The sequence below is a fragment of the Cercospora beticola genome, chromosome 7 (genome assembly GCF_033473495.1).
Source record: "Cercospora beticola chromosome 7, complete sequence".
Lineage (NCBI taxonomy): Eukaryota > Fungi > Ascomycota > Dothideomycetes > Mycosphaerellales > Mycosphaerellaceae > Cercospora > Cercospora beticola.
In genome coordinates, this window is record NC_088941.1 from 2,152,592 (window position 1) to 2,176,952 (window position 24,361).

Consider the following 24,361-nt stretch of genomic DNA (forward strand, 5'->3'; position numbering starts at 1 on the left):
TCTGGTGTGTATTACGAGAGGAAGAGAGCTACGATTACGACTCTCTTTTACTTTTTCTTTTGGGGACTTGCCGCGTTCAAGCGAAATACCACACAATGGCAGGGGGCGGCGCTTTTGGAATTTTTCCTCGATAGACATTGTATCTTTGGCTCTCACCGAGTTGCCTCTACGTGTTTGAGGTGCTACCATCGTACAGTGAGTGGTGATACATTTCACGCTACCACCTGATCTTCAATTCACCACTGTTTCATGACACGTTTTCGAGCAAGGGCAACGCTCAAAGAGCTACCACTTGAGATCGTTTTGAGCTAGACATGCCCCTCATTTGCATGCATGTCTCTTGCCAACTTTACTTTGACTACTTCCCCTCCTCATCCAAGATCTGCGCTCCTCTCAACGCCTCCATCACATCAGCCAATTCATCCTCATACACAATAACATGCCCCGCACGACTTGTACTCAAATAACTCATATTGAACATTTCCGTCGCGCTGATCCTCCCTTTCATCCCCTCCGTCAAACGACTCGACACTCCACAAACAATTCCCGTACTCTCCCGTGGTAAATCTTTCAGATCTAGTGTGATAGGGATTTGCTCAGGCGATTGTGTTCCTAGTAGAATCTCCTCGCCATCTTCGGGAAAGTATTGTAAGAGGCGTTTTTCCAGTGTTAGAGAGGCGGATTCGTTGTCTGTGAGTGTGACGGAGAAGAATTTCGGTGGAGGATAGGATGCTGTAAGACATCTCGCAATACCAAGTTGGAGTTTCCCTTCAGTGAAATTCGTTTCGGAAGAATGAGGAGTACTATCTTTCAACCCAGCACAAGTAACCAACTCAATCGAAGGGTCGACGAAAGGCGTAATATTATTCCTCGCAAGAATCTTAAAAGTCCGGGTTTGTAAGTCAGAAATGGTAGTCGGAGGCGGAGTGTGAGGTGCGCGGGTAGGGATAACCATGGAATTGAAGCCGTAACTTTCTGCTGAGCTCGAAGACGACGATCCGGAAGATCCTTGTCGGGCATGGGAGTTGAGGAGCGGTGAGGCTGGGTTGGTCATATGGCCTGCTTCACCGTCTTCGCTGTCGGCTTCGAAGACGAAACCGCGTTCTTCCAAGGCGTGGATGACTTTTGAGCGGGAGCTGTAGGGGACTAGGACGAAGTCGGAGTAGTAGGATGTGATGAAGAAGATGGGGATGCCGGCTGATGCTAATGGACTTGTTAGGTCGAGGACTCGTTGGCCTGCTTCAAGGCCTTCGCCGCCGATCGTGATGACGGAGTAATCTTCTTCGCTGATCGAGACCTGCTTTTGTAGCGTTGCGCTGAGGTTTGCGATGAGGGGTCTGAAAAGTGCTTCGGCGTCGTCTCGAGAACAGACGATGCTGCATTCTTGTGGCGTAATCGATACATTCGTGAAAGGCTTCCAGTGACACCAGGGTCGATGCGGCGGTATCGTAGCGCCATCTTCGTCTCGCAGGTCGTTGTGCAGCAGCAGACCAAGTATAGGTTGTAGAAACAAAGACCATATTGATGTCGGGATATGAATCATAGCAAGATGTGTTCTCTGTCGACAATTAGCGTCGAATCACCGGACGATATCGCAATTCTCACAAGAAAGCCAATATTAGCATTGAGCAAAGTGCTCGATTCCAGAATCGGTTGTCCCATGTTCGATGAAAATTTAAACGTTGTTCCACAGGCTGGGTTGGTATTTATGCAAAGTTATGACAAAGGGCGTGATGTTGAGTCACTCATGCAAAGCCCGTTCAGCGGTTGACGTTCTCAACAGGCAACGGATATTCTGCAACAATCGCAGCTTGAAAGTTCATGGCCAGAGATGTCGCGATGTTTCCAAAATGATGCCAGATGCCGTGCTTCAGAGTAAGAGATCGATGCGCGGTCGTAATAGGCAGGACGTCAGCTTTGTATATATACTCGGCACGAGCTCTGGGCCTTTGCCTGCAGCACGCGGGTGCAAGCGAAAGTGATACAACGTCACTGCGATTTAGCCGCAAGTTGCTGAATGAATGTCGTGGATGATGTTCTGTGGCTCGCAGTGTGTTGCGCGTGCAGCCAGGTTGTTAACCCCAGATCCGAGAGAGCCCTGCAGGCGAAGGCGTGGGATGCGTAGCTTTTGGACCAGTTGCAGAGCTCGCGCCCCTCACTATGGCTGGGAGCGGAAGTTGTGGTTGTTTTCTTCCCGCCTCGCCAATGCGTTGTGTCGCGCGTGCATGCAGAGAGGGTGTGTGACCTGCAGCGTGGGATAATACATGTGCGGGCCGCCCCAGCAGATATATATATTCACTACAAGCGTGAACTACGATCGCTCAAGTGCGGACGCTGCCTCTTCTGTAGTTCTCCCGATGGCGCAAAATCTGCTCGCAGTAGTCGTTGAGTCGGCGACTCACCTAGTAGCGCCTATACCCAACAGGCCAGCGCAGCACACAGCTATTCCAGAGAGCAATTTCTCCCGAAATCTGCCGAATTTGTGTGTGGAGGGTGGGTAGCTCAGATTGGGAGAGCTTCTTCGTGCTGCTTACCTTGACAACCATGCTGTCATCGTAGCTGAGAGTGCCAGATGACCAGTCCGCCAATATATCACACCATAATTTGAAACCAGATGCGGTGGGATGCATGACATGCCTTCATGGCTTTTGGAACATGAGCATTGATCGATGAACAGTCGAGGAATGTGGTCGATACATAGCGGCAGGGTCCTAGGGTCCTGCTGCCAAGTCCCTCCATGGTGGAGATTCCGTGCGTCTCGGCCGATCCCTTCGGCATCTCAACTTCTCTCGCTGCGTTGCATCTTGTCCTCCACGTCCGGCTAGACATCGGTACCACACTCGTTGTCCAGTGGAGGACGCCGACATGTATCCGCCGCAAAGCACCGCAGACGTGATAGGACAACGGAGGTGATGAAGAATGCGAGATACAGTATTCTGCAGCGCAATCTCCGATGAGACCTTTGGGGGACAGGAACAGGGAACCTGAAAGCACGCGTGACGCATTTATGATCCAGCGGGAAACGCAGTGAAGTGGGAGCACAGTGCGGCGTTGTTGCGGGTACTGATGGCTGTTGTCGGTTCAAGGTTGGCCCTCATCTTGCCAGTGCGTTGCACAAGGATTTCGCGTGGGAGGTTGATGCTGCTTCCTGGCGAACTGCGAACTGTACCTGGTCGTCATTAACGGGCTCAGGCGAGTTGTGGAAGAGGCGTTATCAGTGGATGTTGTAAGCTGTTGTCTCAAAGAAGAAGTCGCAGAACGGGAGAAAGAGGAAAGAATAACGAAGTTCACCACTGCCATATCTGCCACGCAAGAAAGCGCGTCCAACGCGAAAGTATATCGACTAGAAGGCTCGCACACACCAAACTTCGGTCGACACACCATCCACAAAACCCCAATCATCCCGCTCACTGCGGAATACACTGAAAATAATACTCATTCCAAGCCTGACACTTCCACCCCTCCTTACAACTCACCGCACCACTCCAATCCTTCCCACCACACTGCTGATAAGTCCCAATCTCATAAACCGTATCCCCTCCCGGCGTCCCATTCGGCAATCCCACCCCCAAAATCTTCTTCGAAGCCTGCTCTGCCACTGCAACAATGAGAGCCGAAGGGTTCGTAGTCACCATGCCAGGGAAAAGCGAAGCATCGACGACGAATAAGTTATCTGTGCCGTAGACTTTTGTGTCGAGACCGACGACTGATGTTCCACCTTCTGTGAGACCGGAGTCGGAGCCCATTTTTGCTGTGCCCATCCAGTGGTTTGCGGAGCGGGAGCTGGTTGTGAGGGGGTAGGTGCTCATCCAGTCGTCGAGGGTTGTGTTGGGGGAGGGGTAGGCGACTTTGATCGCTGGGTTCTTAGAAAACGCAGTGAGGACGTGCTGGATACTGGTCTTGATGGCAGCCAGGTTCTCGCCGTCGCTGGGGTATGGTACTTCGGAGACGACCATGTTCAGAGCCTTGGTGATGGTCGCTACGCCTCGCTTCGTGGAGCCACGACCTAGGTACTGCGTGATGGAGACTGCGTTGGGGCTGTCGATGTCATGGCTTGATTCGACACGGGCTGAGTAATGTAGCTGGCGAGTGATGCCATCTGTGCCTGTGATCTCCTCCCAGAACATGGCGATCAAGTTTGGTGCAGACTGCGCCAGAATACCACTTCTGTCGCTCAGATACAAGTCTACATCAGCTTGGATCGGATCGCTGTATGCGCCATAAAAGTCATAGGTGGTGATGTTGGGATGCGTGATGACGATGTCTGTCGACGTATGGTCGTCCAGATTCTCTCCGACTGGCAATCTGATCCAGTCCTCTTCAAGAATCATCTTGTCACCTTCAGCACTGAGGACAGTCTCTAGCTGTGCTTGAGGTCCGATACCAGATCGGAAGAGAACTTTCGGCGTTCCGAAGGCACCAGCTGAGAGGACGACCGCTCGAGCTTTGATTTGGCCGCAAAGCCCGCCTTCAAGGAAAGCATCGACCTCTACGCCAGTGATCCGGCTGCCTTGTCGAATGACACGAGTAACAGAAGTGCCAGTGATCATCTTGAAGTTTTGCCTCTGGCTCGCAGTCACGAGGTAAGTCGCCAGCGGCCCCCCTCGCTCACCCTTCGAGAACATGTGGTTCGGTCTCGAGAAGGTAAGATTCTTCTGTGCAGGTGCATTGCCAGCAGTAACATTCTTCCAGCCACTTGCAGCCAGAGCTCCAGCGACAACATCATACCCTTCACCTTGATAGATCTTCCCATCTTGCGAAGGAACATCCGTGAAAGGAATTCTTTGAAACGTCCTGTCGATGGCACCTTGCATATCTCTGCTCTTCCATCCATCTGGAAAGTTGAAGTCGAAGTCAGCTGGGTTTGGTTTCCACCACAAGCCTGCGTTAACTGCTGTGCCGCCACCAAGGACACATCCGGCCATGACGGAGACATCTGTGCATGCGATGCCAGCTGAATCGACCCAGATCTGGTTGTCAAGACCCGGAACATCGAACCGGGTAAGTTCCTGACCTTCGAGCCAGTCCGGCTTGAGCGAACCTCCCCAGCGAGCGGTAGATGGAGGTCCTTTTTCGATCAGAAGGACTGAAGCACCAGATTCTGAAAGACGGTCCGCGACAGGAATACCACCTGCACCTGAGCCAACCACAATGTAATCCCAAGTGCGATTCGTGATTGTCAGATCGCTTGTGCAAGATGGTGCAGCCGGTGCAGTAGTCGTCGCACTTGCGGTGGCGGTTGCATTTGCGGTCGAGTTGCCGCCAAAGGGAGGAGCAGGCGCAGCTGTTCCACTAGCAACAGGAGCAGAAGTAGTAGGCGTCTCAGGCGTCCCGAGCGAGATCCAAGAAGTGTAATCAGTATTTCTCGCCGAAGCAACAGCAGCAGCCATAATGTTAGCCTGGGCATGCTGCACAATCGCCGCATCGGTGGCCTCTGGGTTGGTAGGTGAAACAGTAGCTTGAGCCCATCCGAGCAATTGCGATGCACCAGAAGTCGTAGCTGGAACAGAAGAACCGGTTTCTCCATCTTGATCCCAAGACCAGCAGTTCTCACATCTGTACGTCAGACCATAGTGCGATTCGTTGACGAAAGAGTTGATGACTTTAAGTGTGGCGTCGCCGGTGTACAAAGCAGGCTCAACATATCCAGAAGCATGACGGAAAGAGGTCATGACTTTGCCTTCGTTTGGCCAGGTGATGAGGAGTAGAGAGCCCGTCATACCCGCTGTATGGGTGATTCCAAACCACGTTCCACCTTCCGGTATAGGAGCGACGATTCGGCCAATGTATTCGTTCTTGAGATCGGCTGCATCGGCTGGGGGTAGTGCAATACCGACCTGGGCATTTCCGGCACCCACTTTGGGATCGAATGTATTTTGCCAAAGGACAACGCCATCCTCGTCAGTGTAGCTGGAGAACACCTGAGCGACGGAAGCGGTTGCAAGCGTAAGCGCTGCGGCGGTAAGCTGAATAAACTTCATCCTGGAGATCAAGTATCAGACCCCTCCAGGAGGTCTTGCACTGTGCACTGCACAAGTCGTTGAATAAAACAAGGTCGCAAAGAAGCTGAAGTCTGAAAAATGAAGGGACGCTGCTCTCAAGAGCCAGCAATGAAAAAAAGCGAACGTAGCGACCTGGCGCACACTGTGCGATACCTACTCAGAAGTCACTGTGTAGGAGGCAATATGGACTATTATATTCCGCACTGGCTCGCAGTTCGACATGCTCCTCGCGGTCGTACATCGGAATGAAATTGCAGGCCAAGCAAGAAGTAGATTGATAAATCCATATTGTTGTGCCACATGCGTCTCAGTCTAGATGCTTCGTCCACATGGCGTTGTCAGAGTGGCGTGCGGCTTGCTGAAAGGCGGCCCGGCGGCTGCATCGAGTGTGTACTGCAACAAATAAATGAAGTAAAGTCTGGGAAGTGCTGTTTCGGACCGGGCCAAGAGCTCGGTTGCGATATGCCGGGGTTGAGATACGGCACGAACGAACCGAACGAACGACAAGGCGGCTTGGTCAGCAATTTTTCCGTTGCATGTTCCTTGTACGGCGTATAAAGGCTGCCATGGGCGTTCTGGAAAAAAGTTTGTGTGGCACACGTGCTCATCGAGAGGGCTGCAGTTGGGCGAAGGAAATGATCTCGATCCAAGACCTTCACATGCAGGTCAGCGCATGATGCACCCCAGAACCTACGGTAATAATCGCATCCATTCCTCCACAAAAGCGCCATTCGTCCGCGAATCGATAAAGTCTGTATTCCGACTGTTTCCATTGAGAGCCGAAAATGGTCATACTACAGTTCATGTAATGCCAGTGCATCAGATCCTTGTGCTCTGACGAGATTCCCTACGCCAATTCGAATGCCAACTTTAAACGCCGCGACACTGCTGAATCGCAGAGCGTCGATTCCGATGTTTCCTGCCCAATGCTATGCTTCGTTATACTCGTTACCTCGTCTACTCGTCATCGAGCCGGTCAAGTTCCTCGGGGTGGCTGTGAGCCGTCAGCATCAGGACTGATCACCGGAGACAGGGGAGTAATATACCCCAGCAAGTTCTTGATATTCTTCATCTCATAATGCTTCTTGCGCATTTGCTCAAACTTTTGGTGTTTCTCACGCTCTTCATGAGTCATGTCTGCCTCGTTCTGCTCGCCGTGATTTCCCTCGTCATTGTCGACCTTGTCTTGGTCAACGTGCACACGACGCTCTGAATCGCTTTCTCGACGTGAGGCAGGGTCCATCTCTGGCTCGCCAAGGTCGATGTCGGGGATGTCGCGCTCCTTGGCACGGGATCCGGAGGCCTTGCGGGCACGTGGTTTCATGTCCAACTCATCTACCGCGAGCTCTTCAGCGTTGATGGTTTCGATCTCGTCTTCGTCCTCAGTCGGATCGTAGCGACCAGCGTATGGCGTCTTGGGTTCGTCGATCTTCATCTTACCACCCATCTGTCCTTCGTTCAAGTAGAGGTTGGCCTCGTCCCACTTCAGTCTCTGCTGGTCGCTATCTTGATGACTGTGTCCGTTTGTTGTGGCATCTGTCTGCGAAGACTGGCGTCGAGCTAAGCCTGCGCGCTGGCCGGAGCTGCTGGAGCGTCGGTGTCCACCTGCGTTGGCCTCGGTGTTCATCTGGACGATTTCCTTCTCGGACAGCTCGCGTGCTGGCATCGCGGGACGCGACCCATCGGCTGCGCCATCGTTATTGCTGAAGCTGGGTCGGTGCTCGGAAGTGGGACTGGTGCGCGCGTCTGGCGATGTGTATTGGTAGGAGCTCGAGTTCTTGAGGATACCTAAAAGCGTGGCGGTTAGTCCATGTGGCATTTGTTTCGCATGCAGCAGGACGGCATACCCTTCGGCCTCTTAGGCAACGAACCAGGGGACTGCGGCGAGGCGACAGCTTGAGCCATGTTGCGGATGTGCGGTGTGCGAGTCGGTAGCGAGGGAGTCGAGCTGAAGTGCAGCAACAAGAGAAGGCTGTACAAAGAAGACTGTCAGCAGACAATCGCACGTGAAGGCATGAGACAGGTCCGTACGGTCATGCAGGTACAAAGCTAGAAACCTGATTGCTTGGCCAGGGAAGGGGGAAGCGGCGTGTTGGGTGCAGCGGGCGACGCCGCGGGATCTTGGTCGGTGGTGGAGGGAGCGGTGTTGTTGCTGCTGTTGAGAGGAGGACTGTTTAGTATTCGACAGAGCAACAGTGTTAGTGTATGGTGACGGGGAGGGGCAGCGGGTTACAATCGAGGAGCACAACGGCACGAGCTCACTAGTCAAGTCAAGTCGACGAGGTATTGATGCGGTCATTTGCCGGCGATCGGAGGGTCAAGGCCGCTGCACCTTCCTCCTCCTGTGCAACGTGTGTCCCCTGCCGCCTTCATTTTCTGAGCCGCGTTCACATGTGACGGCTTGCCTGTTTGTTATGCTGCTCGCTGATAATTCCCCTCCCCCACTCCACTCTCACGCTATCAGCACTCCAGCTGCGGCTGGCAGGCCACATCGTCACAGCAACACTCCCTCCTTGGCCACCATCATCCTTGCCCCGCCCACGCCGTGCAGCACCAGTCAAACTCACTGCGCGAAAGAAGTCGCGTGCAGCTGTTCCTCCGCGACGGCGACGCTACGGCAGCTTCACCACGGACCGACCAACGCCGATGACATGGCACGAGTGACGGGCGCCGCTGAAACGTCCAGCTGGTGTTGATGAGCTGGCATTGACTGAACGAGCAGGGCTTCTGCTGCACATTGAGATCACGACAGCATTTCTAGCGCCGAGCAGACTCTCCTTGCCATGTGGCACCTTCTGCTGAGCGTCCCATCTGCGAACTTCGCTCTGCGCTGCTGCATGCTTTGCCACATCATCCAACTCAATATCGAAACCCTCGCAATAGCAATGCTCCACAGTCTGCCTGCCACGATGCCTCTGCAGACGCTTCATGCATCCGACTTTGCGGCGTGATGGCACTTGGGACTAGTCCGCTGCACGTAGACGAATCTCTGCGACTCTGAGGCATAGTCGACGACCCGTCGAACTCCTCAAGAAGCCGCTCCTTCCCCCCTGCGATAGGTCCACGATTTTTCTTCAGCGCGTTCTTGTTAGACGAACGCTGTGAGACTCCCAAGGCTTTCAGCTGAATGATCGGATCGAGATCACGCTCGAGCGCACGGTGCCTGATTGTACTTCCACAACCTTCTAGCTATACTTTCGTGACCTGAGCTCCAAAGAAATTTGCAACTTCTTACTTGGGACCGGACTGCCGAAGCCGCATGTAGGGACGAGATACTTTGCCACTGCTTCCCGTACATTCATTGCATGAAGACGGGAAGCCGACACAGAAACACTAACGCATTGATGACCTGTAAAGCCAGCAGTGGCTGTCTAGCTGAGCTGCAGCGTCAGCACCATTTACTGGGCATCAAGCTATTGCCGACGAAGGTTCAAAGAAGATGCCGCATAATTATCTTGGCCTGACCTTCACGAACATGCGTCGTACCCGAGTGTCCATCTACCGGGCTCTTACCCCGTCGCTCATTCAACTAATTCGCTGATAGGCAATGACGAGCCCTTCAATACGGTAAGGTTTGACAAGGTTTAGCGTCGACAAGGGCTACGACAAATGTTCGTTGACTCGTTTGATAGATAGCACGTGCGCAGCCCTGTCTAGGTTACACTCGCTCGTTCTGAGCTGTTGATTCATATAGCCAATGAAAAACAGAGCACACTTGGGCGTGTCTAAATATGCCCTTTACACGCCACTATTGAAGTCTTACATACACCCGAGCCTCTTTGAGGGGAAGGGTACTGAACTGAGAGGAAAAAGAAACTATGCAAGTGTGCTGCCAAAATCTTCCTTGCGCTGGAAGCAAGGTGCAGCTCTGTTTGCGTTCCCAGGAGTTCCTGCCGACTCGCGATCTCTTCCGTACGATGTCCATCTGGAGACACGGATGTGCAGCGGCGAGGATGTATCCCTTGTAACGCCTCAGAGAACTTGGACATTGTCGCTGCTGCTCGACCGTGGTTCCTGAGGAGGACATGCAAGCCTGGCCGCCTCTGTTGATGTTTCCACTGGAGGTTGCCGTAATGTTTTGGACCTGGATCGACACAGAGAAACGTCGATCTCAAATTCAGAACACCAGCGTTGGGTCATATTGCCTCGCGGACACTTATCGCGATCGATCGAGTTTCACCAACTTCTTGATCAGACACTTGATCAACCAAAAGCGGAACTGATTAACGGCTGCCACTGCTTGCGCAAAGCACCGCGACCAGAGCGGTGCGACTCGATGCCCGGTTGCAGTGTGCTGAGAAGGTTCTGGCGCGGTTTTATCACCCACGACTACTTCCTCCGCTCCTTCCAGCTTACCAACCACCCAAGTCTTGAATATTCCGTCACCCTGCCACTCGACCGACTCCGCACGTTGAGCCAGAGCAACAAAACGTCCGAGCCCATCCACCTCGTCCAACTTACCAAGAATCACGGAAGTGTCATCCGTGCCAGAAACAGCCCTTTGACAAAGCCTTTCAAAGTCCTTCCTCTTTGGCAAGCTAAAGACCAGCTTGCGAGGGACGATAGAGTCCAACATCTTGCCAAGACCCGGCAGCTTCTTGTCCCAGAATCTTTCCCAAGCATCAAGGTGGTGTGTGTTGCCATGTTGTCGTGCATCATTGCGGAAGGAAAAGGCAATTCGAAGTCACATGCGGTTATTCAAGGAAGTTACGCAGAAGGTAGTTACGCAGAAGGTACCTACCGCAGTACGCGACTGCACATGGAAGTAGCTGATTCCGTAAGCACGGAGAAGGAGACAGCCTCGGTGCTGTATGCGCTGGAAGGAGTGCAACAACCTCTTTGTTTCTATGTCAATGAATGAAGGAACTAAAGGCGCCGATTACACGGAACAGATACGTGCAAGCTTGTCGTCGAAATCTCGATTGGATAAAGTGTTACTAATCGCTACTTTGTGCTAGGAGCTAGGACCTAGCCAAAGTTTGCTCTTTCGGAACAAACAAACCACCATCAACTTCTAGAGCACACTACTGTCGAGTCGCGGCGTCTTCGTTTTGCCCCTCGTGATGGCAGAATCAAAGACTGTGTTTTATGCAGAGTCTTCAATCCCAATACCGGCTTCTCATTTACTGATTGTGCCTGCAACGCACAGCAGCAGACCAATTCTTCCCCTACCCAACGCGAAGCCGAACCGCCTTCCACACCCTATGGAGCACAGCAGCACTATGATCGTCTGCAGACCCGCTCAATGATTCCTGTTGTCGTCTTCGGTAATTTTGGCATTTCGTCGTTGCTGTCGATCTTCTCTCGCAGCCAACCTCCAAGGAAGCCTGCCCCCTGAATTGAGAGATGCTTGGCACGTTTTGCTACAGCAACAATGTCCCACAATTCTGCGAGTGAATTGAGCTTCTCCAACTGAGTTTCAGAAGGAGTTGTAGAATCCCATTCGTCTGATCCGGAGCAGAAGTACCCGAAGGAGGTGTAGAGCGGCACTAGCAAGATGAGATTCTTCGGCGACAGCTGTCGGTATCCTGGCAGCGAACGACGACTGCTGCAGTGGTCACTCATGACGATCCGAATGTCCTGAATTTGCTCGATGGTCTCGAAAGTCATATTCTTGATCGCTTTGCGGAGATGATCGAGTGAGCCGAATCGGAAGTTGTTTTGGCGGTAGAATACAGGCAATGCCTCGTCACGCATCTGATGCGAAACTCCTAGAAGGGCGAGAGTCTTCTTGAGAGGCTCCACCGCAATCTGATGGTGTTGGACAGTGAGCATTGTTCCGTATGCGGGTTCTACCTTGTCCTCGCGCGACAGTAGACCAAGCTTGAGCGATTCCGTTCTCGATCCACTCGTATCTCGATTGCCGACCGTGAGTGCAGGCTTGGGGAAGACCAGAAGCATTTTCAATATCTTCTCACGAATCTCCGTCGGCAGTCCCATGAAGTTGAAAGTTCCTTGCCTCGGAGGGCTCAGTCGATCGCGCAAGTAGACACGCGCAGCACTGGACGTTATGGTATACAAGTCCATGCCCGCCTCTTCCCCAGTGCCCACAACGGAAGTCAGAGGAAGCTCAAAGTCCTTCATAGCGTTTTGGAAGCCATCAACGACATCCTCGAGACGAACACCAATTGGTCCAGTTGGGCTGTTGAGTTGAGCGTCGAGTATGATTGAATATTCCACCATGGCTGCAACGCCGTACAACTGGAAAGCCGCAAGGATCTCAGCATGTATTTCCTTTCGTCGAAGGGCCGGCAGATCGTTGAGCACCAGGGTGATTACGATCAGTTCGCCAGCCGTGAAAGGTGGTGGATTATCAGCATCATCCCGCCATGGTTCAATGAGCTCCAGGACTTCTTCCTTCAAGGGGCGAAGCTTAGCAGTAGGTTGAAACTTCAGCTTGATGGGAACAGGGCTGATGCGAGATGCGGGCATTGCGCCGCCGCCCGACTCGGCGCCGTTCGATGGGCTGCCGCTCATGACGGACATCGGTTTGCGCGAAGGGTTGTTGGACGAGCGATTTCTGACGATTATGTTGGTGGGACCGGTGCACGGATGAGCAGCCGAGTTGGGTTGGTCAAGGTTGTGCACGTTTCTGGGATGACCAGTGATGTTGTACTTTGGCATCAACTTCCTGGTTGAAGTAGAGTTGGTGCTGTTGATGTAGCTCGAGTGAAGAGACATTCGCCAAGCAGGTGAATGAGCATCGTGCCAAGGAGTGAATCAGCACCTGACACATCAGTCAATGAAAGAGTCGCAAACCTTGCAATATAGAGCTTCCCGCTTCATACCCCCATGAGTGCTGTTGTACCTTGCCAATTTGAATTCCCATTACTGTGCACTGCATTCATTTGTATATTTTGAAGTAAAAAGTTGAGTTTGTGATCATGTACTCAAAGTCGGCAGTCAAATCGTCTACAGCAGGCTACAGTACAGCATTCGCAATCAATGCATGGATTCATTAATACGAGTTCTCGTGCCTACGACGACTCTGTCCATAGTACAACGACGATGCCGCTTCATCGATGAAACCAGATCGCTAGCCCATCCACTGTATTATCACAGTTCTCACCCTTACGCTTTCTCAAGTTCGTCCAGCTTCCCATCCAGCCATTCCTCGACTTGACTGTTGGCTCTAACCTGAATGGTCCTCGCACGCTTCATGAGCCCAATAATTTCCTGTATTGCCGTTGACCCCCCTGACTTCACGTTGAGGTCTGTGAATCCGAGCATGAGCTCAATGAAGAAATTGGGTGATCCTGAGAGAATGAGCTTGTTGGGCGATAAAGCTCGTAACAACTCGAGCGCTCCATCTGAGTCGAGCGCCCCATGTCGAATGATGTCGCAGGTGCGCGCAAAGATGTGCAAAGTCCGAATTTCCTTGATGATCTCAGTGGACATGCGCTCAAGTGCCGAGATCAGCCCGTCGAGAGATTCGAATTCCATCACGTTATTGTTGTAGAATACTGGCAATGCCTCATGATGAGTCGCTTTGCACACGCTCAAGATCGCAAATGTCGCAGAGTGTTTCTCAACTGAGAGGCCGTAGTACCCAGAAGAAGAGACCGTGGCTTCTAGATCATCCGTGTAACTCAAACCCGACTTTGGATACACCATCAGCATCTTGTAGATCTTCTCACGGAGCTCTGGAGGGAGGCCCATGAAGTCGAAAGTACCCTTCCTCGTAGGTTCGAGCCAATGCCGCAAGTAAGCTCGCGCAGCGTTCTGTACGACTCCTAATGACTTCTGTTGCCCAGCCCCTGAGCGACGGACAGGAAGATCAAAATGCTTTGTTGCTTTATAGAGAGACGCCTTGAGACGCTCACGATCGGTGCCACTAGGTAGGATGAGAGCCGAACGACCACTTGCGGCAGCGGGCACGCCTCGTCGAGCAGCCGATCCAGTCATGTACTCTAACAGAGCTTGGTCGTTGTAGTAGCCGAAGGTCCTATAGATCTTGTGTTGGATCCGCTGAAGTGTTACAGAGTGCTCATTGAGCAGAACAAGCGCGATGACCACCAATTCTCCCATGCTAAATGGTGGCTGCTCAGAGCTTTCTCGCCATGGCTCGATCAACTCCAACAGCTCCTCTCTCAAAATGCGGGGCTGAGGTGTGATTTTGTACAGTGAAGCCGCTGGGAAAGGTCTTCCAGACTCGATCGCCGCCGCCCCAGCAAGCAGGTTGTGCCTGCCGTCTTCCATCGTTTTGGTAGAAGGAGGGCTTTGCTGTAGCAGTGGTGGAGTCTTGGAAGCGACGCCGCTGCGAAAGATGGTAAACGAGCCAGTGGGCTGATGAAGACTCGGAGTGGTATCGCGAAGGTGCTCGCGGCTTAGATGGCACGCGACAGTGCAATTTGCGATGCGGTTTAGCTCGACAGGAAAGTGTTCAAACCTCGAAGTTGTGTCACGTTGGAATCGAGATGTTTGTGAAGGACAAGCTCGGTGGAAAAGGTGAAATGCGGCGGTTCTAAAGCACGTTTCCGGCAGCTTAAGCGAACGAGTGGCTTTTGCGCGAGTGAATATGCGTTGCATCAGGGAGTGAATAACCACCTGATCACCAGGGCGATTATCAAGCCCTTGAGGTCGCAGCACAAGACCAACCTCTTCTTATGTTTACGAGTACAATCAGTGCTCAATTTCTTAGACCCTGCTCACGACGGGCTACATTGCGACGACTACTTTGAAGTGGGGAATCGATATTGGAGCCACATTTCGAAGCTCGTCCAGAGGTATAGCGGAACTTCTCGTAGCGAGCTCAATCGCTGCATTAGCAATCAACGCAAGAAACAGATGGAACCAAGCACTGTGCACTGGACCACTATCGCCTACGCAGCAGGCAGTGAAACAAGAAGCATCGCTTTTGCCATGTCAAAATCCAGCCTCAACCTCCGACGTATATGCCTTCTCCGGACATCCTTCCGTGCAGTCATCTCTTCAGCTGACCGCCACCCGAGGCGGCTTACCTTTGCACGTTCGTAGGTCAGTTCTTGAACGAACCCTGGACTGCTTTCCATCATGCATTCTCGGTAACGGCGGCCTTTGCTAGCTGCCGGTGGGCGCTATCCACCGTGCCCACAGTAGCTGCACTACCTCCAGCCTCATCAATCTGCAGCATCTCTGACTTCACGGTCTTCTCTTCAAGCCAGGCTCTCAAGAAGCCGTCGCCAACGATCCGTAGGTGGTCGACGCTCTTTGCAAGAGTCACGAGCCCACCAAGGCCATTTCTACCATCGAGCTTGTGCATTTCCGCTGGAGCCGGAGAGGTCTTCCAGTCGCTTGCATATCCTTCGCCGCCGCAGTACTTCCAGAAGTCGTAGTAATGCACTATAAGCATAAGCTTCTTTGGGGAGAGCTTGAGAGTAGACTTGCTGAGTTCTCGCAATTCAGTTTCCGGCTGATCAAGACCGCAATCGCTCACAACAATGCGAAGATCCTGGATGTGTTGGGCAGTCTCTTCTGTCATCACCCGAAGTGCCCTGATAAGCAACGGGAGCGAATCAAAGTGGAACGAGTTTTGGCCATAGAAGATCGGCAATGCCTCGGAGCGTATCTGTCTCGAGACACGCAGGATAGTGAGGATATTGGTAGGACTTCCTACGGTAATACCGTTGACTGCGACACGATCGTGCTTTGTTCCGTAATTTGGATATTCCATATCTTCGAAAGAAGGGACACCCAGTCGATGCTCTTCAAGGTCCATGTTCTCTTGCTCGAACCTGGCCAGTGCCAATCCTGACTTGGGATAGACCAAAAGCATCTTATAGATCTTTTCCCGCAACTCTGCTGGTAGCTGCATGAAACAGAAGACACCTTTCCTAGCAGGCTCGAGTCTGTTGCGGAAGTAGAGGCGTGCAGCACCAGTGGTGACGCTAACTTTTGCATGAGGAGTGTCGATGGCAAATTGAAAGTACGTTCTGAATTTATGAACGCACGCCGGATGTTAGAAGTCTGTCACAGCAGCATAGAAGTCTGGTAGGGCCTCTGTCTCATAGTCTTCGCCGTCGTATTCGTAAGCCGTATCTAACAAGCGCCTACGAGCCTGTGTTCGCACAGCCTGATGGTTGTAGTAGTCGAATGTCGAGAGAATGTGGATTTCAATATCCTCGAGTCGCATCGCGATCCCGCTTATCACCAGCATCATCACAATCAATTCTCCAGTAGTGAAAGGCGGCTTCTCGTTGCTGTACCGCCAGGGCTGGATCAGTTCCAGTATCTCGTCTTTCAGCGATCGCGGTTGGGGAGTAGGCCGACTGAACAGAGCCGTCGGAAGGGGCTGGGGGGTGCCGAGGCGCAATAGCGCTGCCTTCCAGTTGCGCAGCAACAGAGGCATCATTTTGTCGTTCGATGGTCTTGAGGAGCGCACGGGAATGGAACGCAGCACTGCTCGGGCGCTTGAAAGTCGGAGGTCGCGTTTGCAGATGGGTGCCACCTGATCGGTGATGGCATCAAGTAGTGTTGCGGCGTTGGCCAGAATTTGCGAGAGTCACCAAAGGTGACCCAGATTCATTAGTGAACTCGCAGCAGCAAACATAGCAGAAAGCGGCCCATGCGTTAGCAGGGATCAAGAGAGTGAGTGCAAAACGTCCCTCACTCGAACTTCATCCGTGAACTTCAATAGCCACGAAAGTCCTCAAAGTCCATGAACAAAATAAAACAACATACCAGGTATGCCATACATTCTAGTGGTTGAGCAGTATTCTCCAAAGTAAAGCTGAGCAAGAGTTTGAACAGTCCAACTGCCTCTAATAGTCAAGTCTCCCCGATGCAGGTAACTCGGCTCATGACATCAATGTGATCCAAGGGTAGTTGTAGACGGAAACAGCATACGAGAAAGTAGCAAGTACCATTGACGTGATTACGGAAAGCTCATATGTGTCGAGGACGTTCTGGTATTTCTTGCTCGTGTCCCACAGACAAGAGCGGCTGCTTTATGGAAGCTTACGATGCAATTCTGTTCAGTTCAGGGACCTTCCAGCCCTTGCCTCATCACTCTTCTGTGCGATGCTGGAGCAGTACTCCCGACACTATCTCTACTCAGCCGCTCCTGCTCGAAACGCTTCCCTTTTACCTTCCACTGCAGCATTTTTCTTACCACGTCTTGATTGAACACTCCCTATGCCATTTTCGGTTTATGAGTTCGAGGTTGGGCTGTTCGCGAACCTGTTCCCTCATCCAGCAGAGCCCCAAGGCACAGTACTTTCTGTTGACTGCTTCGGGCATAGACTGCCGCTGCACTCTGTCCTGCATCCTACTTCGGCCGTGAGGTCGTGTGATCGCAGAGCACGTGCAGAGATTCGCTGTACTGGCGAGGCCACTGCCTTAGACTGTCGACGGACCAGCTGCTCCGCCATAACCATCAGTATCAGTATCGATGCCTTCGTCCTGATCTGCAAATTCTTGCTGCGCCTTTTCATCCCCTTCCTGCGCCTCCTCTGGCTCTGCAAGCTTCATGCGCACCCAGTCTCCCATAATCCCATCACCCAATATCTCCAGATGCTTTGCTTTCTTGGCCATCGTAAGAACCCCACTCAGTCCCTCCACGCTGTCTAGAGTCATCATCTCCTGTGCCGTCGCGGATCTGTTCTCGCCACCGTCTCCACAGCATGCGGACCAGAACCATGTATCGCGCGGCGCGATCAGCACAAGCTTCTTCGGCGAAAGCTCAGGGAGAAGCCTGTCAAGTCCTTCCAGCGCATGCAGACCGTTAGGGAACTTGTATTTTTCCAGAACGACACGGAGGTCCCCGATTTCCTTGATAGCCTCAGTCCTCATCGTACGAAGCGTATCGCCTAGGTGCTTGAGAGAACCGAATTGGAAAGTATTGAGTCCAAAAAACACCGGTTGCGCCTCATGACGGATCTGCTTCGAGACTTTGAGGATGTCGAGCGTCTCAGCCAGCCCCTGCACCTGGAAATTGATACTCGGAAGTATCTGAGAACCGCCAGCTGGGGGAAGCTCTGCCTCAGCATCATCTCGAGACTGTACACCAAGTTGACTGTCCCAGTCGTAGAGCACTTGACTGTCTATTATAAGACCAGGTTTCGGGTAGACCAAGAGCATCTTGTAGATCTTCTCCCGAATTTCTGGAGGTAGCGCCATGAAGTCAAAAGTGCCGTCTCGCTCCGGCTCGAGTATGTCGCGCAGACAAACCCGTGCAGCCTCAGCAGAGATGGTAAACTCGGCTTCGAAGTCTGTCAACGTTCTTCCGTTGTCGAGAAGCCGATTGCACGTCAACGGAATGTCAAACTCCTTTACGGTTTCGTAGAGGCCATGAATGCTGTGTTCGAATGGACCATCATAGTCGCTTTCCAGGGCGCTCGTGCCATGTGCCATGCGGTGGTACTTGCTTCTTTCCTCTTGTACCTCGCCCACGAACATCAATAGAGCCTCGTCAGCGAAGTATCCAAAACTCCGGAGAATGTTGTAGTGGATACTCTGCATAGTCTGCGGTCTCAGGTCCTGCATCACGAGCATCATGACAATCAGTTCGCTCGTAGTATACGGCGGCTTGTCCTCACTGAAGCGCCACGGCCGGATCACCTCCACCACTTCATCCTTCAGGGGACGAACTGGCTCAGTGGGCTCGAAGATCGGGCGCTTTGGTGGGGCCATGGTGCAGGATAGAACGTGCGCAGTAGCACGACCCGTTGTATCCAAGATCACAGGTGTCTCTGACGCCATCCTGGTCTTTGTGTTCGTCTGGTCGGATGTCAACTGTTTGGGGGATGTTCAGGCTTCGGAGTCGATGGTTGGAATGGACTCGATGCGAGTGTCGGCGAAATGTTCAGCTGTATGTCGGCCGGTCGGGTGCGATAAGGGTTGTGTATTGCAGTGCGTCCGTTCGGGTTGCGCAGCTTGAACTCGAAGCACAAAATGATGGTGACCTGATGTGAAATCTCTGATCGATCTGCAGGTCGAGGGACTGAAATACTAAAAGTGGCATTGGGATTCGGCAAAGATGCTCCACTTGCAGCGGTGAATGGCTGCTAAATTCACTGCGGCAAGCACTGACGTGCATGTGATAATTTATGGTGGCAAGGTCTTGCATCATGCTACGTTCCGCAGTCGGGAATCGTGCCTTTATAGCCATTCGAATGTGCGTATACTTGATCCCAATGGGTGGTGGCTCGGGTGAAGTGTATTGTAAAAGTGCAGGCTCTCCACGACTTCTGTTTCCGCGTCTTGGATGTTCTCCCATCCGCGTTTGCTTGCAGTCTAGATAAGAAGTCAGCTTGATCGAGACACCTTTGTTCCAATGCTTGCCAAGCAGGAATGCGAGCTGTTTAGAGCAGCCATGTGTCTTAAGGGTGCGCCGTCGCTCCCTTCGATGCCGCAAACCTTCATGCCTTGTGGTGTCCAATATGCAATCCATAAATAGTCAGATCTCATGCTAATGCTATGCCGTACCAACCCACTCCCGCTCTCCAACAAACAAAGTACGCTCCCGGGTATCATCAAACAATGTAGCTCCAAGAAAATGCAGTTTCAACTTCTCCTCCCCTCGATCATGTCCCTCACAGAGTTCCAGAACCCTCCAATCGTACACTTCGATGCGTTCTCGAAACTTCCCCTCATTCAATCCTCGGATCTGTCGAAGCATCTCTCTCGTAGCCCGTGTCCGCCTACTCTCCACAAGAACAATCTTGCGCATATCTTGATGTGACTGACTCTCTGAGACAATCTGCGACAGGGCCGCGTGCGAGAACGAATTGCGGTCCCAGTGCGCCAGTGCTGGTGTAGTTGTAGCGTGGTGCGAACCAAGCAAGTTGTCCACGATATACGGAGTCGCTTCGATGCATGGCGTGAGGAAGACCACAGCATCTCGGAATGGGCACCTGCTGCTTCGTGCGCACCGTGATTGTGAGCGATCACGATCTGCCTGTGAGTGCTGAGCGTCTCGCTCAGGCAGATGAGTGACAGGGGCAACAGTGTTCATGATCGCACTGGCAGGTACGACAGGCCGAGAGGAGATCTGCTGCGGTTTGCTCGGACGCTGTGGCTGCGCAGTACCATTTGCTATGTTAGTAATCTCGCTCAAAGGCGACGAAGGCACTCGATTCGACCTTGGCTGCAAGCTCGGCTTGGGCTTCTCCAGACAGACTCGCTTGATCGGGCTACTCAGCGTTGAGACCTCTGTCAGCGATCTCTTTCTGCTTGAAGCATGTTGTACCTCAGAACGGCGCCTGGCTGACGATGATATGATTGCCGAACTGGTGCTAGTGTTGGGAAAGCTCGTCCTCATAGTTGGTGTGTCCAGCAATGAAGTCTCTGGCTTGCCAATCGTCCTCGAAGTCGGAGAGACTGTCGATCTGGACGACCCCGACAGACTCTCCTTCTCGATCTTCTTCTTGCAGCTGCGCTCCAGCTTGTTCATCCACCTCTGCATCTCTTGCGATTCAGAATCTGAGGGCGCAGCTCGGGACGCTTTGCCCTTCTGCTGAAGTTCCTGGAAGGTCACACAATCCATCCAGTCGCGATCTTCGTGCAGCTTCTTGACGCGAGGATGACGGAGCATGAGATAGTTACAACTCGACGGCTTCTCATATCCCGATCCAAGTACCTCGAATACGAGGGGTCGGTTGAACAGCACCGACATTTTGATCGCGCGGGGACCATCGATTTCAATGTCTGCTGCTTGATTGGCGGAGCCAGGTATGATTGCTCTGAGATTTCCTAGGACATTAGCAGTCTCCAGTACTGCTTGCGGAATGCATCTCTCCTGCTCAATAGAGCCAACGTGCGTGAATTTGGGCCGCGCCCCATACATGCGAACCTCTTCCTTATTCAACAGGCAGCCGAGATGAAAGGTGGTCCACTTGATGAAGGCCTTGCCGCCAGCTGTGGCAGCTTGTTGTGCGTTGTAGCTCGCACCAATCACTGCGAAGTCTTCTTCATCTCCAGCGCCCGCGATATAGTCCTTCTTCAGCTTAATGTAGCTGTGGCTATAACTCGCAGGATTCGCTTCGATGGAGAAATACGGCACATAACAAGGCTTTAATACGACACCCTCGGATCTCTTCGCATTGGCCATCGAGAAGTGCTGCAGCAGCAGCTCTTTAGCTCTCTCTGGCTGCGCAAAGTCGATCTTCGTCCAGTCAGCACCCATAGCTCGCCCATGAATCTTCTTGTACGTCTCCCGTAGCCATATTCGCCGCTCATCGATCGGTTTGTTCATGATGATTTCTTCGTCGAGCAGCAGCAAATCGAAGAATACAATGGCGAGATGCTCATGTGCCTTTGGCAGCGAGTCTTGATCAGCGCCAATGGACACACCTGATCGCAGTACATGCTTCCGGATCTCCTCGAATGGCAGAATGCGATCTTTCGGGTCAGAGAACACAACAAGCTCGGCGAGGAGAATGGCATGCTTCTTGAACCTGCAGTCAGGCTTCCCTAGACGTAGAGACTGTACCAACGTGTCGTGTACACCACGTCGATCTCGCGTTGAATCCTTGCCACTCTTGGAGAAGATCTTGATGCAGTGCAAAGGGTTTGTGGACCTTCGCAGGTCGATATGAATCTCGCAATACTCACCATCGTACTTGCGTTCCAGTACCCATGGTTTCGATCCCATCATTCGCATGCAAGAGTCAATGCTTCGACCCTTGTGGAAATGTGGCCTACTAATCTTTGTCCCGACGACAGGTTTGAGTATTTGAGCATCAGCGATACTCTTGCGATGAAGAGCTTCCGATCTTCGATCTGGCGTGTCCGGATACTTGTGCAAGGCTGTCTTAAGCAGTGTCAGAGCCGCTTCAAAGTCGCACTGGAAGCGAAGCAGATCTCGCAGCAGGAAATGAAAGGCTTTCAGAAAAATGTTGTCGTCGCACTGAAGTGGTCGAAAGTCCTTGAGGATGAGTCGAATCAGCCACTTGCCTTCTATTGGACTTGCCCGATTGAAGACATTGCTGAGGAGTTTGTCTCGAGTCTCCGAGGATCCAGGTGGCAGTCTGGGTACTGTCGGATCGGAGAAGACGGAATGCCCAGCCAGTGACTGCAGCATGCAATCAACATCGTCGACAGTCAGAGCAGGGATAGCAGGCGGCCCTCCTTCTGCGTGCACTCTTTCAAAGCATTTTGCAAGATCGCCAGCTCCCGGTTCGTTGTAGGCCGCGAGAAGCTTTTTACGTGCAATCGAGAAACCAAGTGCGCGGCCCAAAGTCCTGCAAAGGCGATCTGCCTGGAGCCCGTATACTCGATCTGTTCGCCAGTGCGGTAATAGTGTGGAGAGAAGACCGCAAGAGCCCTCGATGTTGAGATCGTTGATCTGTCGGCGATGGGACGCGAACCAGCGACTCACGAGTTCCCTGTATCGCTCTGGCTTCTCGGAAGAGAGCAACTTCTCGTGCAGCTCAACATTCTCCAGTCGCTCCAATAATACGCACGCCTCTTTGAATGGAAATGGCATGCTCGATAAGATGCTGGTTGTTTATGCCGGAGGAATGATACGCTATGGTCACCGGAGAGTACTGCGCGATCATAATGAAGGTGGAGCTCCGGTAGAGCCAAAGGTCCGCCCAAGTGAATCTGAGGAAGGCCCAAGTGAGAGGAGGATGAAGGACGCAAGGGAAGTGGCGACGCGTGATCGCGTGATGGAGCGCGTCGTGGAGTGAGCAACAAAGAAACAGGCACGGCGAATCAGATGTGGCCGCAGTCAGCTCCGTCGCCTGCCCCACCACATTTGTCCCGCCAGCATTGGAGACAGTCACGCCGAGTCACACAAAACCGCTGGCTCATACTCTCGACGCCCTCTTCTGATCGAACTCCGACACACTCACAGAGACTATACCAAGACAGGCGCCATCATGTTGGACATCAACGATTTCATCAAGGACCGCGGCGGAAATCCCGAAAAGATCAAAGAGTCACAGCGAAGACGGCATGCTCCAGAAGAAGTGGTTGACGAAGTCATTGCGCTGTTCGAAGATCACAGAAAGACACAATATGCTGCAGGGACAGAAATGGGCGCGAAGATCAACGCTGTGCAAAAAGCCATGGGCGCAAACAAGAAAGCAAAAGGCGATCCAGAAGAGTTCAAGGCTTTGGTGAAGCAGAAGGAGGAACTAGCCAAAGAAAAGGCAGAACTCGAAAAGCAGGCAGCAGACAAGCAGAAGGAACTTCTCAAGAAGGCCAAGAGCATTGGAAACTATGTGCACGACAGCGTGCCGATTTCTGACAACGAAGACAACAACGCCGTCATCCGCACGTGGGCACCCGAAGGAGTCGAAGTCGCAAAGAAGGACTGCATGTCGCACCACGAGGTTCTCACGCGGATAGACGGCTATGATCCAGAACGCGGTGTGAAGATTGTTGGACATCGCGGCTACTGTTTGACTGGCTACGGTCTGTTCCTCAATCTGGCCCTCATCAATTACGGCCTGGAGTTCCTCTTCAACAAAGGCTACAAGCCCAATCAGCCACCATTTTTCATGCTGCGTGAAGCCATGGCCAAGACTGCACAACTCGAGCAATTCGATGAGGAGCTATACAAGGTGACAGAAAAGGAGAACGACCCGGCCACGGACAAGTATCTGATCGCAACCTCTGAGCAGCCTATTTCTGCTCTACACGAGGGCGAATGGCTGAACCCAACGGACCTTCCCATCAAGTACGCCGGCTACTCAACATGTTTCCGCAAAGAAGCTGGCTCGCACGGCAAAGACGCGTGGGGCATTTTCCGTGTCCACCAGTTCGAAAAGATCGAGCAATTCATCTTCTGCAGCCCTGAGAAGTCATGGGAGCACTTTGACGAAATGATCAACACTTCAGAAGAGTTCTACAAGTCCCTGAAAATTCCATACCAAGTCGTCGCAATTGTCTCCGGCGCGCTGAATAACGCTGCTTCCAAGAAGTTCGACCTCGAAGCCTGGTTCCCCTTCCAGGGTGAGTACAAGGAACTCGTCTCCTGCTCCAACTGCACAGACTACCAAACCCGCGAGCTCGAAGTGCGATTCGGACAGAAGAAGCAGACCGACGCCAGCTTCCAAAAGTCATACGTTCACGCTCTCAACTCCACTCTTTGCGCCACAGAGCGAGCACTGTGCTGCGTGCTGGAGAACTATCAGCGCGAAGACGGCATCGAAGTGCCGGAGGTCCTACGCAAATACATTCCGGGCCAGCCAGAATTCTTGCCATATGTAAAGGAACTGCCCAAGGATTCAACTTCGCTCAAAGCGAAGGGAGTCGCTGACCAGAAGAAGGGCGGCGGAAAGCCGCAGCTTCCAGCTGAGGGAGAGGTAGTTTCGCGGCCGAAGGCTGTTGCTGAGGAGAAGCGTTCATAGATGACGATCAGGTCGAACAGGATGTTGACAAGAATGAAACTCGATTGTCAGGAGGAGATGACTGTACGCTTGCAGCATCCG

At 52.6% G+C, this 24,361-nt stretch overlaps 9 protein-coding genes across 9 annotated transcripts; 1 reads left to right on the forward strand and 8 right to left on the reverse strand.

Annotated features, from left to right (window-relative positions):
* Nucleotides 1-358: 358 nt before the first annotated feature.
* On the reverse strand, nt 359-1,662 carry RHO25_011087 (uncharacterized protein; the record flags this gene model as incomplete). The annotated part of the gene is made up of 2 exons (XM_023602040.2): nt 359-1,558; nt 1,606-1,662. The coding sequence occupies 2 exons, from the start codon at nt 1,660-1,662 to the stop codon at nt 359-361; spliced, it is 1,257 nt and encodes a 418-aa protein (XP_023451362.1).
* A 1,745-nt stretch (nt 1,663-3,407) lies between these two features.
* RHO25_011088 (uncharacterized protein) lies at nt 3,408-5,981 on the reverse strand (the record flags this gene model as incomplete). The annotated part of the gene is made up of 1 exon (XM_023602039.2): nt 3,408-5,981. One exon carries the CDS (start codon nt 5,979-5,981, stop codon nt 3,408-3,410), a length of 2,574 nt encoding a protein of 857 aa, XP_023451360.1.
* Nucleotides 5,982-6,959: 978 nt separating this feature from the next.
* Nucleotides 6,960-7,907, reverse strand: RHO25_011089 (uncharacterized protein; the record flags this gene model as incomplete). The annotated part of the gene is made up of 3 exons (XM_023602038.2): nt 6,960-6,996; nt 7,049-7,790; nt 7,850-7,907. 3 exons carry the CDS (start codon nt 7,905-7,907, stop codon nt 6,960-6,962), a joined length of 837 nt encoding a protein of 278 aa, XP_023451355.1.
* A 3,315-nt stretch (nt 7,908-11,222) lies between these two features.
* Nucleotides 11,223-12,488, reverse strand: RHO25_011090 (uncharacterized protein; the record flags this gene model as incomplete). The annotated part of the gene is made up of 1 exon (XM_023602037.2): nt 11,223-12,488. One exon carries the CDS (start codon nt 12,486-12,488, stop codon nt 11,223-11,225), a length of 1,266 nt encoding a protein of 421 aa, XP_023451354.2.
* Nucleotides 12,489-13,073: 585 nt separating this feature from the next.
* Nucleotides 13,074-14,201, reverse strand: RHO25_011091 (uncharacterized protein; the record flags this gene model as incomplete). Its single annotated transcript, XM_023602036.1, has 1 exon — nt 13,074-14,201. One exon carries the CDS (start codon nt 14,199-14,201, stop codon nt 13,074-13,076), a length of 1,128 nt encoding a protein of 375 aa, XP_023450746.1.
* An 811-nt stretch (nt 14,202-15,012) lies between these two features.
* Nucleotides 15,013-16,332, reverse strand: RHO25_011092 (uncharacterized protein; the record flags this gene model as incomplete). The annotated part of the gene is made up of 2 exons (XM_023602035.1): nt 15,013-15,872; nt 16,035-16,332. 2 exons carry the CDS (start codon nt 16,330-16,332, stop codon nt 15,013-15,015), a joined length of 1,158 nt encoding a protein of 385 aa, XP_023451356.1.
* Nucleotides 16,333-17,318: 986 nt separating this feature from the next.
* Nucleotides 17,319-18,611, reverse strand: RHO25_011093 (uncharacterized protein; the record flags this gene model as incomplete). Its single annotated transcript, XM_023602034.1, has 1 exon — nt 17,319-18,611. The coding sequence occupies one exon, from the start codon at nt 18,609-18,611 to the stop codon at nt 17,319-17,321; it is 1,293 nt and encodes a 430-aa protein (XP_023451426.1).
* Nucleotides 18,612-19,395: 784 nt separating this feature from the next.
* RHO25_011094 (uncharacterized protein) lies at nt 19,396-22,407 on the reverse strand (the record flags this gene model as incomplete). The annotated part of the gene is made up of 1 exon (XM_023602033.2): nt 19,396-22,407. The coding sequence occupies one exon, from the start codon at nt 22,405-22,407 to the stop codon at nt 19,396-19,398; it is 3,012 nt and encodes a 1,003-aa protein (XP_023451428.1).
* Nucleotides 22,408-22,804: 397 nt separating this feature from the next.
* Nucleotides 22,805-24,280, forward strand: RHO25_011095 (uncharacterized protein; the record flags this gene model as incomplete). Its single annotated transcript, XM_023602032.2, has 1 exon — nt 22,805-24,280. One exon carries the CDS (start codon nt 22,805-22,807, stop codon nt 24,278-24,280), a length of 1,476 nt encoding a protein of 491 aa, XP_023451433.1.
* Nucleotides 24,281-24,361: the final 81 nt, after the last annotated feature.